Source organism: Zootoca vivipara, chromosome 3, assembly GCF_963506605.1.
Source record: "Zootoca vivipara chromosome 3, rZooViv1.1, whole genome shotgun sequence".
NCBI lineage: Eukaryota > Metazoa > Chordata > Lepidosauria > Squamata > Lacertidae > Zootoca > Zootoca vivipara.
Window position 1 is genome coordinate 96,754,758 of NC_083278.1, and position 15,510 is coordinate 96,770,267.

General features: G+C 45.7%; 1 protein-coding gene across 11 annotated transcripts in view; it reads right to left on the reverse strand.

Moving 5' to 3' along the window:
- Nucleotides 1-15,510, reverse strand: part of TRERF1 (transcriptional regulating factor 1) — a 77,302-nt gene that overhangs the window by 13,559 nt on the left and 48,233 nt on the right. For 5 of the 11 annotated variants that reach the window (XM_035111241.2, XM_060273033.1, XM_035111243.2 and 2 more), the window contains 6 exons: nt 12,799-14,447; nt 10,052-10,104; nt 8,662-8,815; nt 7,633-7,950; nt 4,288-4,660; nt 2,160-2,226 (listed from right to left, as the gene is read on the reverse strand). In XM_035111241.2, coding sequence (XP_034967132.2) covers nt 2,160-2,226; nt 4,288-4,660; nt 7,633-7,950; nt 8,662-8,815; nt 10,052-10,104; nt 12,799-14,190 — 2,357 coding nt within the window. In that variant the 5' untranslated portion in view covers nt 14,191-14,447. The remainder of the gene's footprint in view (nt 1-2,159; nt 2,227-4,287; nt 4,661-7,632; nt 7,951-8,661; nt 8,816-10,051; nt 10,105-12,798; nt 14,448-15,510) is intronic. The other 6 variants (XM_035111246.2, XM_035111248.2, XM_035111247.2 and 3 more) reach the window with 6 other exon arrangements.

Genomic DNA, 15,510 nt, shown 5'->3' on the forward strand with positions numbered 1-15,510 from the left:
TAAATTTGGGGGCGGCTTACATTCAGGCCAATACAGTAATAAACAAACAAACAAACATAACAGGCCCAGACATAGCGCAAAATGGACAATCTGTCAGGAAAAGCAAGGGACCTCTCAAAATGAAAAAAATTCATATTAACCTAAGTATTTAAAACGGTGCCCTTTCCCCAGTAGAACTGGGTGATTAAAAAGCCATGGAAGTCAATGGCACAACTCTGTCTTGAGAGAAGAGTGAGGTATGACAATTCGAATGCTAGCAAACAAGGAAGCTTTAAAAACTGAGCTGTTCCAGTTCTTCACTCTCCAGCCCCCATATGGACTTTTTTAACAGATATACGGTGGACGCTCGTGTTGCGAACGTGATCCGTGCGGGAGGCATGTTCGCAACCCGCAGCGCTGCATCTGCGCACACGCGGGTCGCAATCCGGTGCTTCTGCGCATGCACAAAGTGCGATTTAGTGCTTCTGCGCCTGCGCCGAAACCCAGAAGTAACCCGTTCCAGGACTTCTGGGTTCGGCGCAGTGCGCAACCCAAAAGCATGCAACCTGAAGCGGCCATAACCCGAGGTATGACTGTAATTGTAATGAAAAACAATATGAATAAAATTGCAATTGTGACATCAGGCGGAAAGGAATTCCCATCTTGGCTACTATCTGCCAAGCAACCAGTTGAAAATGGTTGTGTATGCTTAGTTTAGCTGAATGTCATTCCATTAATAGTTAAGCTGAGTGAGGCAGGAATTTTATTAACGGTTTGAAAAGTTTAAACATGGTGCCCAATGAGTGCAAGGTTTTAGGAGCCACCAAGGAGAAATCTGGGCCCTTGACTACATCAGTTTGCTGCATGGAGGGATGGGAAGTGCAAGGGTCACTGAACATAGGAAAGAATACATTCCTCTGGGGTATTTAAATTGTCAATTCCATATGCTTCATTTTGTGCTTAAAGATACCTCCTCCCCGTCACCTCTGATTGAGCTATTTACTGTGGTACCTCAGGTTACAAACACCTCGGGTTACAAACTTCGCTAACCCGGAAGTAGTACCTCGGGTCACAAACTTTGCCCCAGGATGAGAACGGAAATCACATGGCGGCGGCAGCAGGAGGCCCCATTAGCGAAAGCTCTCAGTTTAAGAAAGGTTTCGGGTTAAGAATGGACCTCCAGAATGAATTAAGTCCGTAACCCAAGATACCACTGTATATTGGTTGAAGTATCCAAAACATTGCATGGGGGTTCTTTTACACAAAAAGTACCACTTCAGAGATCACCCTTTGTGCATGATCAGGGCACCACGCTAGATATAATTGTTCTTGAAACTCAGGGGTCCTTCCAGAAGTAGTTTCTGAAGCAGCATGAGAAGCTGCAGTTGTTGTTGGTTTAAAAAAATAAATGTCAAGACAAAGAGTTCACAGCGTTCACATATCACACTAAGCCATGCTTAGCGGTTTTTACCAAGAACAGGTAGATGGCTTCTGTTTTCCACCTCGCCCGGCAACAAACCCCAATACCTGGCTTAGTGTTACACCAGAGACAAGGGTCGTGGTTAGTTTCACTCCCAAACACAGCACAATGTTAAGCGTTAAATCCAAACCAGAAACCAAGGCTCATGGTTCATTCCTTCCACTAGGGCAGGCATAGACAACCTTGGCTCTCCAGATGTTTTGGAACTACAACTCCCATGATCCCTGACCACTGGCCCTGTTAGCTAGGGATCATGGGAGTTGTAGTTCCAAAACATCTGGAGAGCCAAGGTTGCCTATGCCTGCACTAGGGGAAGAAGTGAGGCAGAAGCAACCTCTGCATTCATGGCAAACCATTAACTATGGCTTACTGTGAACATGTAAACTACAGTTGTACCTTGGTTCTTGAACGCCGAAAACCCGGAACTAAGTGTTCCAGTTTTCGGATGTTCTTTGGAACCCGAACATCCCACGTGGGTTCTGATTGAGTGCAGGAAGCTCCCGCAGCCAATCAGAAGCCACGTCTCGGTTTTCGAACGTTTTCGGAAGTCGAACGAACTTCTGGAATGGATTGCATTTGAGAACCAAGGTACAACTGTACTAGACCCAATATGCAAACGCAGTCCTGTTTTGGATCGCATTCAGTTTATAAAACTACAGTGTCTACGGAATGATGTCTGATACATGAGACTAGTTCTTACGGTTCTACATCAATGGTCTGTTCTCCAGGTCCTGGGGTGATTGGGACACTGGCTCCATCAACGCTATCTGTAAGAAAAACAAGAATACGTCATTCTGTGTGCAGGTAGGCACTCCTTTCACTAGTACAGATTTGCATCTTTCTGGGAAAACCTAACAGAAAACAAAACTTAATCGGGTCAAAGGGTTGTATCCAACTAAGCAGTACTCACGAGTAGAAACACTGAAATTAATTGACCCGAGTTAGTCAGAGCCATTAATTTCAATTGGTCTACTCTGAGTAGGATTAGTACTGGATACAACCCACTGACTGCCTGAGCCATAGCTCAAGGATAAGAATACAGTGGTACCTCTACTTACGAATTTAATGCGTTCCGAGCGCACATTCGTAAGTAGAAAAAAATTGTAAGTCGAATCCCATAGGAATGCATTGGGAGAAAAAAATCGTAAGTCGAAGCAACCCTATCTAAAAATTCGTAAGTAGAAAAAATCCTATCTAAACTGCATCCAAGATGGCGGACGGAGCTCCATTCGTAAGTAGAAACATTCGTAAGTTGAGTTATTCGTAAGTAGAGGTACCACTGTATGCGTTTTCGTACAGATAGTCCTTGGTTCAGTCTCTGGCCTTTCCAATTAAACAGATGAAGATGGCAGGGGATGAGAAAAAGCCTCTCCCTGAGATGCATCAAAGTAGACAGGGATGGCAAACCTGTGACCTTCAAGAAGTTACTGGACTAAAACTCCCATCATCCCTGGCTATGGACCATGCTGGCTGAGGCAGATGGGAGTTGGAGTCCAACAAGATCTGCATGGCCAAAGGTTCTTAAGACAGATTCGTATGTTCGGCGGCATCTGTATATATGACTAGCATGAACTTCACACTTGAGACTATTTTGAGAAAAATATTGCGAGTTAAAACTGCTAAAGAGATTATTCAAGGCCACAAGCAAGTAAAATTCTGCACTGATGAACTTGGGGGTGGGGGTGGGGACTGTTAAACCATGGTGTAACCATGGTGAAAACTGTTCCACTGCAAACTAACGGAGGTTCTACAAATGGAACAATGTATGTTTGCCCCCTATGAACGTCATCTGCTATCTTCATTCCTTCATGGTGCCCCAGAAACCGAGGTCTGAGAACATACACATTTTTTTTTGCACGCACCTTTCATCCAGACAGTTCTCATGAGAAGAACCTAAGTGGAAATGACACCATGGCCCCCATGCTCACACGGACACGTGTGAGCAAGAGAGAAACTGCTAGCCGAGTGACCGCAAAATAAAACGCTGTGTGATGTAGAAACCAGCACTGTGCTATACAGAAGTGAGGCAAGTCGTCAGCATGGATACAGGATAAGTTTACAGCAATGGTTCCTAAACTTTCTCCCCCATGGAATGTTAGGATTTTGAGTACCCGATGCTGGGTAGTGCGATTGGTATAAATCACCTGAGATGTCTGAGAAGGGTGTGGGAACAGAAGACTGTTTTATCTCTTCTGTCTGAGCGTGGTTATTGTTATATTACTTTCAGTTTTGCAGTATGCAACAGTCTTGTTCTGCCTGAGGTGGAGAACACAGACGTGATTATGGATCCTCTGTATATAGTGTGAATAAAACGCAGTTGAGACCTACGGATGTCGTCTTTTTATTGCTGTGAAATGCTAGAAGACCTGTGTGCACTTTTCCAAGGAGGAGTGTCGCAGAGAGGCACTCTGGAATGAAGGGGAATGCCATTCCAGAGACATGCCTTCCCGGATACGCTCAGAGGTACTGGGGGTCTGCCGTCCCCCCCAGGAGCGCATTCCGACATGCACCACTTGAAAAAATGGCCTTGGCAGAACACTTAATTTCTGCCTGTTTTAGCAACTGTAATGCACTGGGGCTAGATACCATATGATTTTTAATTGTCCTTCAATGGCTTCTTTTACGGCTTGGGTTGCATTTTATTGCATTCCATAGAATCTGCCTTGCGATACAGTAAAATGCAATGCAAGAAATAAAACAAAACTAAAAATCAATATGTTTATTCCAAGTGGACATGTCATGAACCACCTGTACGAGGCTCACATACCACAGGTGTCCATGGACCACAGTTTGGGACGCCCTGATTTACAGCACATCATCATACTTACTAGATTGACAGAGAAGTATCCGGGGAGTGGGCGTCAAAGGAGTGAGCGGCAGCTGGGGGTGAGACGCACCATGAGCGGATGTGATAACGCTGCTGAAGAGGCCAGATCCATGCCGTACCGGGCTGAGCATCGGAGGTGGGGTGTAAGGAGGGGGGTCGTGAATGCTGTCAAGCAGGTGGTCTCCTAGGATGCGGGGAGAGCGAAGCTGGCTTTGGTACAGCATCGCGCCCAGGTGGGATGCAGCTAGGTTGTAAGAAGGTGGCGGTATGAACAGAGGCTCAGGTCTGTGGCGGTATTTTTTCTTGTCTTGAAACGGTTTGAAGCTGCTTTCTTCAGAGTTGGCAGTGCTTTGGTGCTGTTTTCTGTTGAGGTCCTGAACGGAAGGTTTTCAGCATTCAGACAACTTAAGACGTAACATGTATGGGCAAATTGCATCATGTACTTGGGAGTCTCAGGCGGACACGAAAACCTGAACCAACTCATGAGCCTCTATGAACCAGCCTATATTTTGACATCACACCCCAAAACAACCTCCACCATTTTATTTCTTTGGTTGATAGCTAAGAAGTGGGCTTTCACCCACCTTCCCTCAGTTCTTCAATGGCCTGGCAGAGTGTGGGATGTTCCCAGTGGTGAAATGATTAGCAAATTTAAGTTAAAATGGACCAAGCTAAACCAGAGACCTCCCTATGTACATTGGCAGCCTGACATGGATCTTGACAGATCCGTTGAACAGCCCCAAAATATAGAGCTATGTATGTATATTCAAAGTCTTGCCATTTCAGCCGCCAACTGATCTTTGATATTTATTTTCACTATCAAATGTGTTCATGAAACCATGCTTCAGCTCATCATTAGTCTTTAACAGGCACCCCCAAACTGCGGCCCTCCAGATGTTTTGGCCTACAACTCCTATGATCCCTAGCTAACAAGACCAGTGGTCAGGGAAGATGGGAATTGTAGTCCAAAACATCTGGAGGGCCGAAGTTTGGGGATGCCTGGTCTTTAACTTGCTTTATTGGCATGTATGACACTGATTTTGTGCAGACATCGTTTGCTGCTTATTTTACGTATATGAGGATGATACCACCCTCATTTATTTGCACATATTTCATTATTTAGAGAGAGAAAAATGATGAACTACTAAATCAAAGAGCTCTCTGAGCAGCGTACAAATAAAAAGAATTGACCAAAGCATATCTAAAATCCATAAAAAACTGAAACAAAAATAAACACACAATAATTATCTTTAAAACGTGGATAAAAAAAGAATCAATTTTAAAATAAATAAATACAGGAAACTAAATTGCATTTGGCTGGCTTGTTGATATGAAAAAGCTTTCAGCAAGCACCAAAGTGGTACACTGCTTATGCTATAAGTTTCCTGAAGATGTATATGTAGGGTTTGTTTGTTTTTTGTTAAAACTTCCCATTTTCAGGAAAAAAGTAAGAGTGGAATCCTAACCTCCGCCTGCCCCTAAAACCAATGGAGTTAGGGTGGTATCCTGGTGCATCTCTGCTGAACTCCACATGTGGAGAGAAGCATCAGCAGCTGAGAAACCCCCAGCTATGCAGAGACCCCAACTATACCCAGGCAGGCAGAAATCTATTGCCAGTGGTTTTCCTGCTGGTTTCTGCAGGCAGAAAGCTACACAGGATTGTTCCGAGGGTAAAATATAGAGGGCAGGAGAACCATATATGCCACTTTGAGCTCTTTTGGAGGAAAGGAGGGATAAAAATGTGAAAAATAAAGGAATCCCTCCCACAAGAAGCATTACGCAGGGCAAAATGGGGACGAGAACACTAAGCTCCGTAGCCCTTCAACTGCTGCCCCCCCTCCACGAGTTGGAGGTCAAACATCTGAAGCAGGGAGCTTCCAGGACTCAGGGGGGCTCCCTGTGCGATTCAGACAATGCCACAAACTCACAGAGGTTGACAGGGGTGGGAAATAAGGGGGACTGAGCTTAGTGCACTCATCCCTGCTCCCCCCCCACACACATTCGCGCTGGGGAGTCGACTCCCCGAAGCTGGTTTGTGTCCTTCAGAATTCACACAAAGATATCCATAATCTGTTTTTTTGGGGAAAGTGATTGTATAGGGAGGAAAGGAAGGAGGAGACTAATTGCCACATTTTCCCGTCTATATTTGGGGGGACTCCAGATTAAGAAAACACCCCTCAGCACAACCTGTGTATAAGATGAGCCCCAATTTCAAACCTATTTTTTTGGTTAAAAAAACAAACAAACCTAGCCTTACACACAGAAAAATACGGTAAGTCCTTCGCAATACCTGCCGGAGTATATTATTCTTACCAGAATAATTAGGCAATAAAGGCTATTTATCCGCAGGAGACAATATTAGACAAAATCCCACTCAGCCCTGCTCCCACATTATTAAAAAAGAAAATGGTTTTCAGCAACATTAAAAACAAACAAGCACAAATAACACTGATAGGCAATAAATCCCTCTGCCTTTTTTTTGGAGGGGAGAAGTAAACCTTCCCATTTAGGCATATTGAGACAATCCAGGGGGAAAAGGCTGCTTCTGCCTGAACTGGAAGAGACCAGGGCACCCTTTACGGCTGGGCAATTTATCAATATATCATCCAAAACTGAAGTCCATATTGCGATATTGGTTTCATAATTTTTGACCTGGCAGTATATTGCAAATCATGATGTGTGTGTATATGTCTAGGAGATGAGTAATATATTAGGAGACATCTGAAGGCAGCCCTTTATAGGGAAGCTTTTTACGGTTTAATGTTTTTCTATGTTTTGATATATGCTGCAAGCCGCCCAGAGTGGCTGGGGCAACCCAGTCGGATGGGCAGGGTACAAATAATTGCAGTGGTACCTCTACTTACGAATAATTCTACTTACGAATGGAGCTCCGTCCGCCATCTTGGATGCGGTTTAGATAGGATTTTTTTCTACTTACGAATTTTTAGATAGGGTTGCTTCGACTTACGAATTTTTTCTCCCAATGCATTCCTATGGGATTTGACTTACGAATGTACGTTTGGAACGCATTAAATTCGTAAGTAGAGGTACCACTGTATATTATTATTATTGTTGTTGATGATGAACGTCATCATAAATCACAATGTGGAAAAAACTGTGAAGCCAGCCAATACCTCTACATAACTCCATACATTGCAATATATTGGTATATCGCGGCGTTTAGATGGTGATATATGACGATGTCAAAATCCAGGTATCGCCCAGTCCTAGTACCTAGTATTGCATATGTCCAAACAGGGATGATGTTTAACAGGAAGCACTTGAAAAAAATGCAGAGGGATTCACAAGACACCCCTAGCACAGTTAGTAGCAAGAGAACACTCACAGAGGACGGGCAGGGGCTGGCCACGTTAGGGGAGCATGGCGGAGAGCAAGTCATCCTCACAAGAACGGGCATCTCATCATCTGAGACAGGCTTATCTTTAAGCACGGCGCTGCTGTCAGTGGCCTGCTTGGCGGGATCGGGTGACAGCAGCTTTACGGGCACCGACACAGGCATGACGATGGGGACGAAGCTCTCCGCCTCGGAGGGCAGCTGCTCCCGCTGGTGTTGGCGCTGGGGCTGCGGCAGGCTCTCCCCTTCGTCCTGTGCAGACAACCAAAGGCATTCAGCCTCAACCGTGGACTGCTCCCAACTAGAACACTAAAAGGCAGCACAGACAACAAATAAAAGAGTCTTCTGGTACTCTCAAGGTTAGCCGGCTTATGGAGGCATTGGCCACTGTGGGCTGGAGCCCACTATGTAGCGGATCTGTCAAGTCTCAGTTGTTGCCGTATGCGGCAGGGGGGTCAACAGGGCTACTTCTCTGGAAAACACAGCATGGAATGTGGCATGTGTGCATCCCAGGCAGACGAAACGCCTCAGGACAGAACAGAAAGTTGGCTCAGGTGAGGTGAGTGGAGAAAATCCCTCTTTTGGGGGAAGGGATTATCGGTTTGTCGTTGTTCTTATTTTTGTTATGTATTTTGTGGGCTCTACATTGTAATTTTATGTTGTGAGATCTACAGGTGAAGGGTGGTATACAAATTTAATAAATAAGAATAATGGTATCATAAGGAGGCGTTGCAGCAGTGTGTTCACAGTGAGGAGACCCTTTCACTTGGAGGCTAGCCAAACCTTGCGCCTCAGAATAGCTCTCAGGTCTACATGACATCAGACACTGACAGATCTCCATGGATGGAGAATGAACATACTAGAAAACAAAACTGGAGAGAGACACATTTCTTTGACAATAGCAGGATCAGATCGAGAATCATTGCATTAAAAAGAAAAAAGAAAAATGGCAAAGCAAAGCAAGCAGCGAACTTTAGTCAAAAGGGGTGAAGGCCATACTGCAAAACACCACAGCGTTACCTGTCTGAAGACAGGAGATGCCCGCATCCCTCCATGAGACCTCATGTGGCCATTTAGGGCTGGCAAACTCTTAAATTCCTTCAAGCATACAGTGCACGCGAGTTTGCTCTTTGTTTCAGATCTCTCACTATGAGTTTCTTTTTCATGAATGCTGCTGCAGAAAGGAAGGAGACATGTTTTGATGAGAATGTTCACGAATACATTTTAATCCAGCCACATACATGTACTCTTAAAAAAATAATAATCACAGGTTCTCTCTCTGACAGGGCCAGCCCGAGACATTTTGCTGCCTGAAGTGAAGGACCAGGTCTACTCTAGAGCAGGGGCAGGAAGAAAGTAGGTGGAGATCTGCTTGCAGATCTTCAGTAGACTGGCATGGGGTTCTGACTCCCAAATGTCCAACAGAAACCTTCCCTGCTGAGTTCTGGCCATAAGTTAGGCTGCTGAGAAAAAGAGAGATTGGTGGGGAAACAGGTGTACATTTATTAACCTGGGCTGAGGGTGTGCTTGTGTTTAATTCTTACTGTGCATCCACCCTTCAGAACCATTATTTTGCACCTAGCTTTGAATAGTTCTAGTAAACAAAAAAAAAAGCAGATCCTGCAAGTCTGCCCACCCCTGATCTAAGGAAATCATGAGCCATTTTTTCCTCAGAAAAATATCCACTGTCAGAATCAATTCTGTGAGCAAGTACTTTTTTTCTATTTTTGAGTGAGGATTAATGAAATTTCTCCTTCAAATGCTGCAAGTGCTTGCCGTTTATTACTGTTGTGAGGTTTTAACAGATTGGCCCTGATCCAATTCATGGCTAGTGAAAAGGTGGAGAGCAGACAAGTGTTAACTCAAGGGTCACTTTTATGCTTTTATGCAGAAGGTTCCATCCAGTGCTATTTTCCTAGAAAATGAGGTGCCAGAATTTACAACGAACACCTCCGTTGTTCTCTTAGAATGGCAACGGCGCCCACCTGAGAGGTGCCGGAAATGAGTTCCGGAGAGTTCTGGCTGAAAAAGATCCCTGGTTCCATCACTAAATTCAGGGCCGCCTTAAGCGTATCTGGCGCCCTGGTGCGAAGATCCCTCCGGCAGCGCTCCCCCCGCCCCATTTCGCAGCGTGGCTATCTGGCAGGTGCAGCACGGTGCCCCCCCCTGCCTTGCCTTAGAGCCGGCCCTGCCTAAATTAGTCCCATAGGCTACAGACTGAGGAAGCAACGGGCACCAAAACCATTATGTCAAAGATTGGTAGAATAAGTACCTGATGCTTCAAAGCTCTAGAAAATTCTACTACATGGCCAATAAACAACACAGGTGGACTTGCACAGAGGCCGCTATTTGAGGACTTTTGAAAAAAACGAAAGTTAAGAATACATACGTAGCTATATCACAAATATACCTTTGCTCAGGGGAAACTGACCGGAGTCTTCCATCAGGCAGATGGACCTGCTGCTAAAGGAAGAGATGAAAATACTGGTATATATCAGCATGCTGAAGAATCATCTATCTAGACTCACACACATGCAATGACTCATTCAAATTATCATTCCAAGAGTTTCACGCAACCTCCCCTGCCCATTCACAGATGTGTGAAGGTGAAACGATGCAGTTATGCTAACTGGTCTTGTCTAAGGAGATCAGAAGGTTCCAACAGCTATGTAAGTGGAAGCTGCCACTGTGTTTCCTTATTTGCCCCATGTCCAATGGAAATCAGCCTAGCAAATATGATCAGTATTCACTGTTGCTGTTGCTTTCAGCCCACAAATTACACATAAATGATCATGCTTCCATTGTGCTTCCTTTGCACTGAAATATATGGGCTGGAATAACTTAAAGGTAAAGGGACCCCTGACAATTAAGTCCAGTCGCGAACAAGTCTGGGGTTGCGGCGCTCATCTCGCTTTACAGGCCGAAGGAGCCGCCGTTTGTCCGCTCCGCAGACAGTTTTTCCGGGTCATGTGACCAGCATGACTAAGCTGCTTCTGGCGCAACAGGACACTGACACCAGAGCAGCGCACGGAAACGCCGTTTACCTTCCCGCCAGAGCGGTACCTATTAATCTACTTGCACTTTTTCGCATGCTTTCGAATTGCTAGGTTGGCAGGAGCTGGGACAGAGCAACAGGAGCTCACCCCGTCACGGGGATTTGAACCGCCAACCTTTTGATCGGCAAGCCCAAGGCTCAGTGGTTTAGACCACAGCGCCACCCCATCCCTTAACCTTAACCCGCAGAATGACATCCTAATTAATAATGTGAACTGTGTAAGCTATGCTTAATATCATCACATCAGACAGCAAGACAAGCTGCAGCAGAATGGAAACAACGCTGCATGCAGTAAGTATAGGGCAGAACAGGGGGGGGGGGGAATGCCTTCTTACATCCCTAGCCATCTCCCATCGACAATGATGTGTATGTTTGTGGAGCCCCTGACCAGCTGCACATTTGGTGCTAGTGTGAAGGGGCTATGTATGCACACACAAATGTACATGAATAGATAGAACATCCAGGGAGAATCATTGGCTTAGCTTGCAGAGACGTTTATGCTTGCAGAGAACTTTCAGCACTCTGCCACCTCCTTTTGCTGCCTGCACAAACCAGGTCTAAATGGGATGCAATCTGGGACCTGTGAGAGGGGACAAAGCCTGCCTCGCACCCCAGACACTGGGTTTACAGGGGCTGCAAGGGGAATATTACTGTGGGAGCAAAATGTTCCCTCTTCCACCCGTGGTCGGCTTGGCTTCCACTAACAGAGACCCCATGCTGATAATTAATCTTTGAATGCAGAATGCTGCTGAATTCTCCACTTGGGGATCTCTGTAATATAATATATAGACCCTCCTCCAATTCATATCCCAGCCATCAGAACTATGGGCATTTTTTCTAGTTTAGCAACACGTTGCCTATTTGGGAGAGTGGTAGGCATACAGTGCTAATGAATGCTAAGTAGTTACCTGACTGACCGCTTCTCCTGGAAAGAACATGCCTGGACCTTGCGAAGGTAATCCGAAGCCCTTCCCTACATGCTACCGCCTAGAGAGGCTCAGAGGGTGGAAACGATGGACAGAGCCTTTTCAGTTGTAGCCCCTCTGCCTGTGGGAATGTCCTCCCAAGTGAGGCCTGCTAGCACTAACACCAGGTAAAGACTATCCTCTCTTCACCAGGGTGTTTAATGGAATTTGACACAGCCAGGTCAAGGCTTTGCTGTCAGTGCCTTTGGCATGGAAGTTGGCATTTTTTGCTATGTTTTGGGTCTTTCTTTTAAGAAAAACAACTGCCACCACTAGAATTTAAACAAGCCCAAACTTTTATGTTTTTAAACTATGCCGCCTTAAAACTGCCCCATGTTAGGAGGCCAACAAATTAATTAAAATAAATAATAATAATAATAATAATAGTAATAATAATTGCTGCCCATCTGACTGGATTGCCCCAGCTATTCTGGGCAGCTCCTAACAACAACAACAACAACAACAACAACAACAACAACAACAACAACAACAACAACACAATAAAACAATAAAACATCAAGCATTAACAACAACAACAACACAATAAAACAATAAAACATCAAGCATTAAAAACCTTCCTAAACAGGGCTGCCTTCAGGTGTCTTCTAAAAGTCAAATACAGTGTACCTTGGCTTTCAAACAGCTTAGTTCCCGAAAGTTTTGGCTCTCGAACGTCGCAAACCCGGAAGTGACTGTTCCGGTTTGCAAACTATTTTTGTCCAACAGGGCTTCTGTGGCTTCTGATTGGTTGCAGGAGCTTCCTGCAGCCAATCAGAAGCAGCGATTTAGTTTTTGAATGTTTTGGAAGTCGAATGGACTTCTGGAACAGATTCCGTTCGACTTCCAAGGTACGACTGTAGTTGTTTATTTCCTTGACATCTGATGGGATGTTCCACCAGGCGGGTGTCACTACCGAGAAGGCCTGGTTCCCTGTAGCTTCACTTCTCACAGTAAGGAAACCGCCAGAAGGCCCTCATAGCCGGACCTCAGTGACCGGGCTAATAAGTTGTGGATTCAACGAAGTGTTGTGCCAGTGGGAGCCTAAAACTTCTGAGGGAATTCCACTTCACATGGCAGAGGCGAATTTGGTTTCTGCTTATTCCCAAACTCAGATACAGGAAAGGAAGTATTACATACCTGAGGCCACATGGGACCAGGGGACAATGGCTGTGGCCCTTTGCTATCCACGTGGATACTTTCTGGGGGTATCAGAGGTTGCTGAGGGACGCCACCAGCGACAGAATTCATGTCCTGCTGAGCTGGACCCTCCGTCCCTTCTGCCAAGGGGAATCCAAGGTGCGAATCCATCAGTGCCTGAGCCTTGCTGTTGCTCTGGTAATGGTTTGGCTGACTGGCATCTCCTGGTGACGGCTGCTGCTGCAATAAGCTTTGTGAATACAAATGCCTGAAGGGTTGCTGCTGATCTTGATAGAAGTACTGAGGCACTGCTCCCAGCTGAATGAGCTGCACAGAATGACCCCGATCCTGAGAGTACTGATGAGTCTCGTGCAGGGGCTTCTGGTCAGGATCTCTGTGAAAGGCAGGAAGTTGCATTTGCATCTGCTGCTGCTGCTGCTGCTGCAAATGTTGCATCATAGGCTGTATTGAATAATACTGAGCTGTTTGCACCGGGCATTGCCTCTGCTGCTGTTGCTGTTGCTGCAACTCATGTATTAAAAGCCTATGTTGCCCTTGTTGGGATTGCTGTTGCTGCTGCTGCAGATAGTATTGATCCTGTTGTAGCTGCTGCGGCGGCAGCAGGTGCTGAGAGTGCATTTGCTGGAAGTGGGCCTGCCCTTGATGCATCGCAGGGTGCATCTGCAGATGCGCTAAATGCTGCTGTTCGTCGTAATAGAGGGGTTGTTGGTGCGCCATCATGTGCATGTGCTGCTTCTGCGGCGTGCCAACAAAACCCTGGTGGACTTGCTGCGGCACCTGTTGGTATCTCTGCACCGGCTGCTGCTCCACGGCAGGCTTCTGAGACAGCAGCTGCCGAAGGGCGCTGTCGCCAGTGCCGCCCATCGCTGAAGGCTGGATGACCTGAGACACGTTGTTGACCTGGATCCTTAAGTTCTGGTTCGCAAACACTTGGGCAAAGGAGTCCAGCTTATGCAAAACGCCACTCGTCATTTTCTGCGGCCTGACCTCGTTGGCTTGGGAACACAGATGCTCGTATCCGTCGGTTACTTCGCCTTGCCCCGCTGAGCCCCACATGACGTTTTGGTTGTTCCTCACTGGGACGTGGTTCCCAGAACCCAAATGGGCCCAACTGGATTGTCTAGGAGAATCCATCAACCCAAGAGTTTTGGACCCAGCATTCAAAGCTATGTTTTCCCTAGTTTCTTGAGAGAACGATGGGGAGAGCGGAGATTCCTGAGTTGCATCCATGGCTGATGTTCCATAGCTGTGGTTTAACGGTGCAAGAGAATTCAGGTGTTGTTGTTGCTGTTGCTGCTGCTGGTGGTGGTAATACAAGCTTTCGTTGTTGTTGACAACATGGCTCGTTTTGTACATTTGCTGATCTCCCATTTTCTCTCAACAAAAACCATTTAATTTTTTAATTTACTTTTTTTTTTAAGAAACCACACACCAAGATCTGTAATCCCTGAGAAATCGTCTGTGAAGTTATTTATTTTTTTGGCTCTTCCATTTCACTACGGAACTAAATTCTTTCTGAATGGCTGTTCCCCTTTCAGGCTGAGAATGTTTCATTCCTTCATTAAACGGGCCGAAAAAGCATCAGGCTTCATTCTAAGAAGATAATATACTCGGCATACTCTGGACACCTGGGAAAGGAAAGGAAAAAGATTTATTTTTTCCCGCCTGTTCTGCATACCCTTATCAACTTTCCTTGGGACAAGAGTGCACCTAGCATAATTAAAACAGAAAAAAAGGAAGGGAAGATAGAACACTGACCCTACTCAAAAGTGCAGGTTGGTGTTGTTTTTTAAAGGTACTGGTAATTAAATTATCATTGAGAAAAAGAAAAAGCACTTTGGGGAGGCAATTTAGAATGACTCGGGAAGGGGGGGTGCTTAAATATTTTTCTGCTCTTCATTTCTATGCTCCAAAACTACTCCAGTGCCACACCCCTGGGATTTCAAATACAATGAATTAGTGGGGTCAGTAGCTGGAATGCAGATGAAGAATTCCACTCCCCAAAAGGGAACATCAGGTAATAATCATTGCTCCACCCACTAGCCTTCCCCGCCAAATAATCCCCTTACCTCCCTATGGAATCCCCCAAGAAGCAAGCTGTCTGGCTAACAGAATGGAGAGTGCTTCTCCACCTCTTTTCCACAGGGGGTGTCTCAACCCAGAATTAAGAAAAGCGAACTGCACCCAGCCTCTCACTCTCTCCTGCTTCCTCCAGTCTGCCCCAGATTCAGACTTGCTTCTTCCACCCGTCCCCCATTGTATATGAAGGTCAGAGCAGAGGAGTCTAACATTGCTAAGGCAGTAAGAATGCAAAGACAGAGTGAGTTACTGGGGGGATGTAACATAAACTTAGAGGTGGCTACAAACATTAGAAGCTGTCTCATACAGAGTCCATCTAGCTGGTTATCATCTACACTGATTTGCAGTGGCTCTCCTGGGTTTCAGACTGGGGTCTCTCCCAGTCCTACCTGGAGATGACAGTGATCCACCTTCTGCATGCTGGAGAAGAAGCACATTGAAGGTCTACTGGTTAGCTACAGTGTGTAATCCCTTCTGGTTTCTTCTTCAAAGAACATTTGGTCTACCATTTTGTCTATCAAGTAGCAGACCTTCTTCTGTTGTCCCTGGAAGGTATCCAGAGCAGACACCAGGTCTATCAGCTGGTCACATTGATAGACTTGGTGTCCAAAA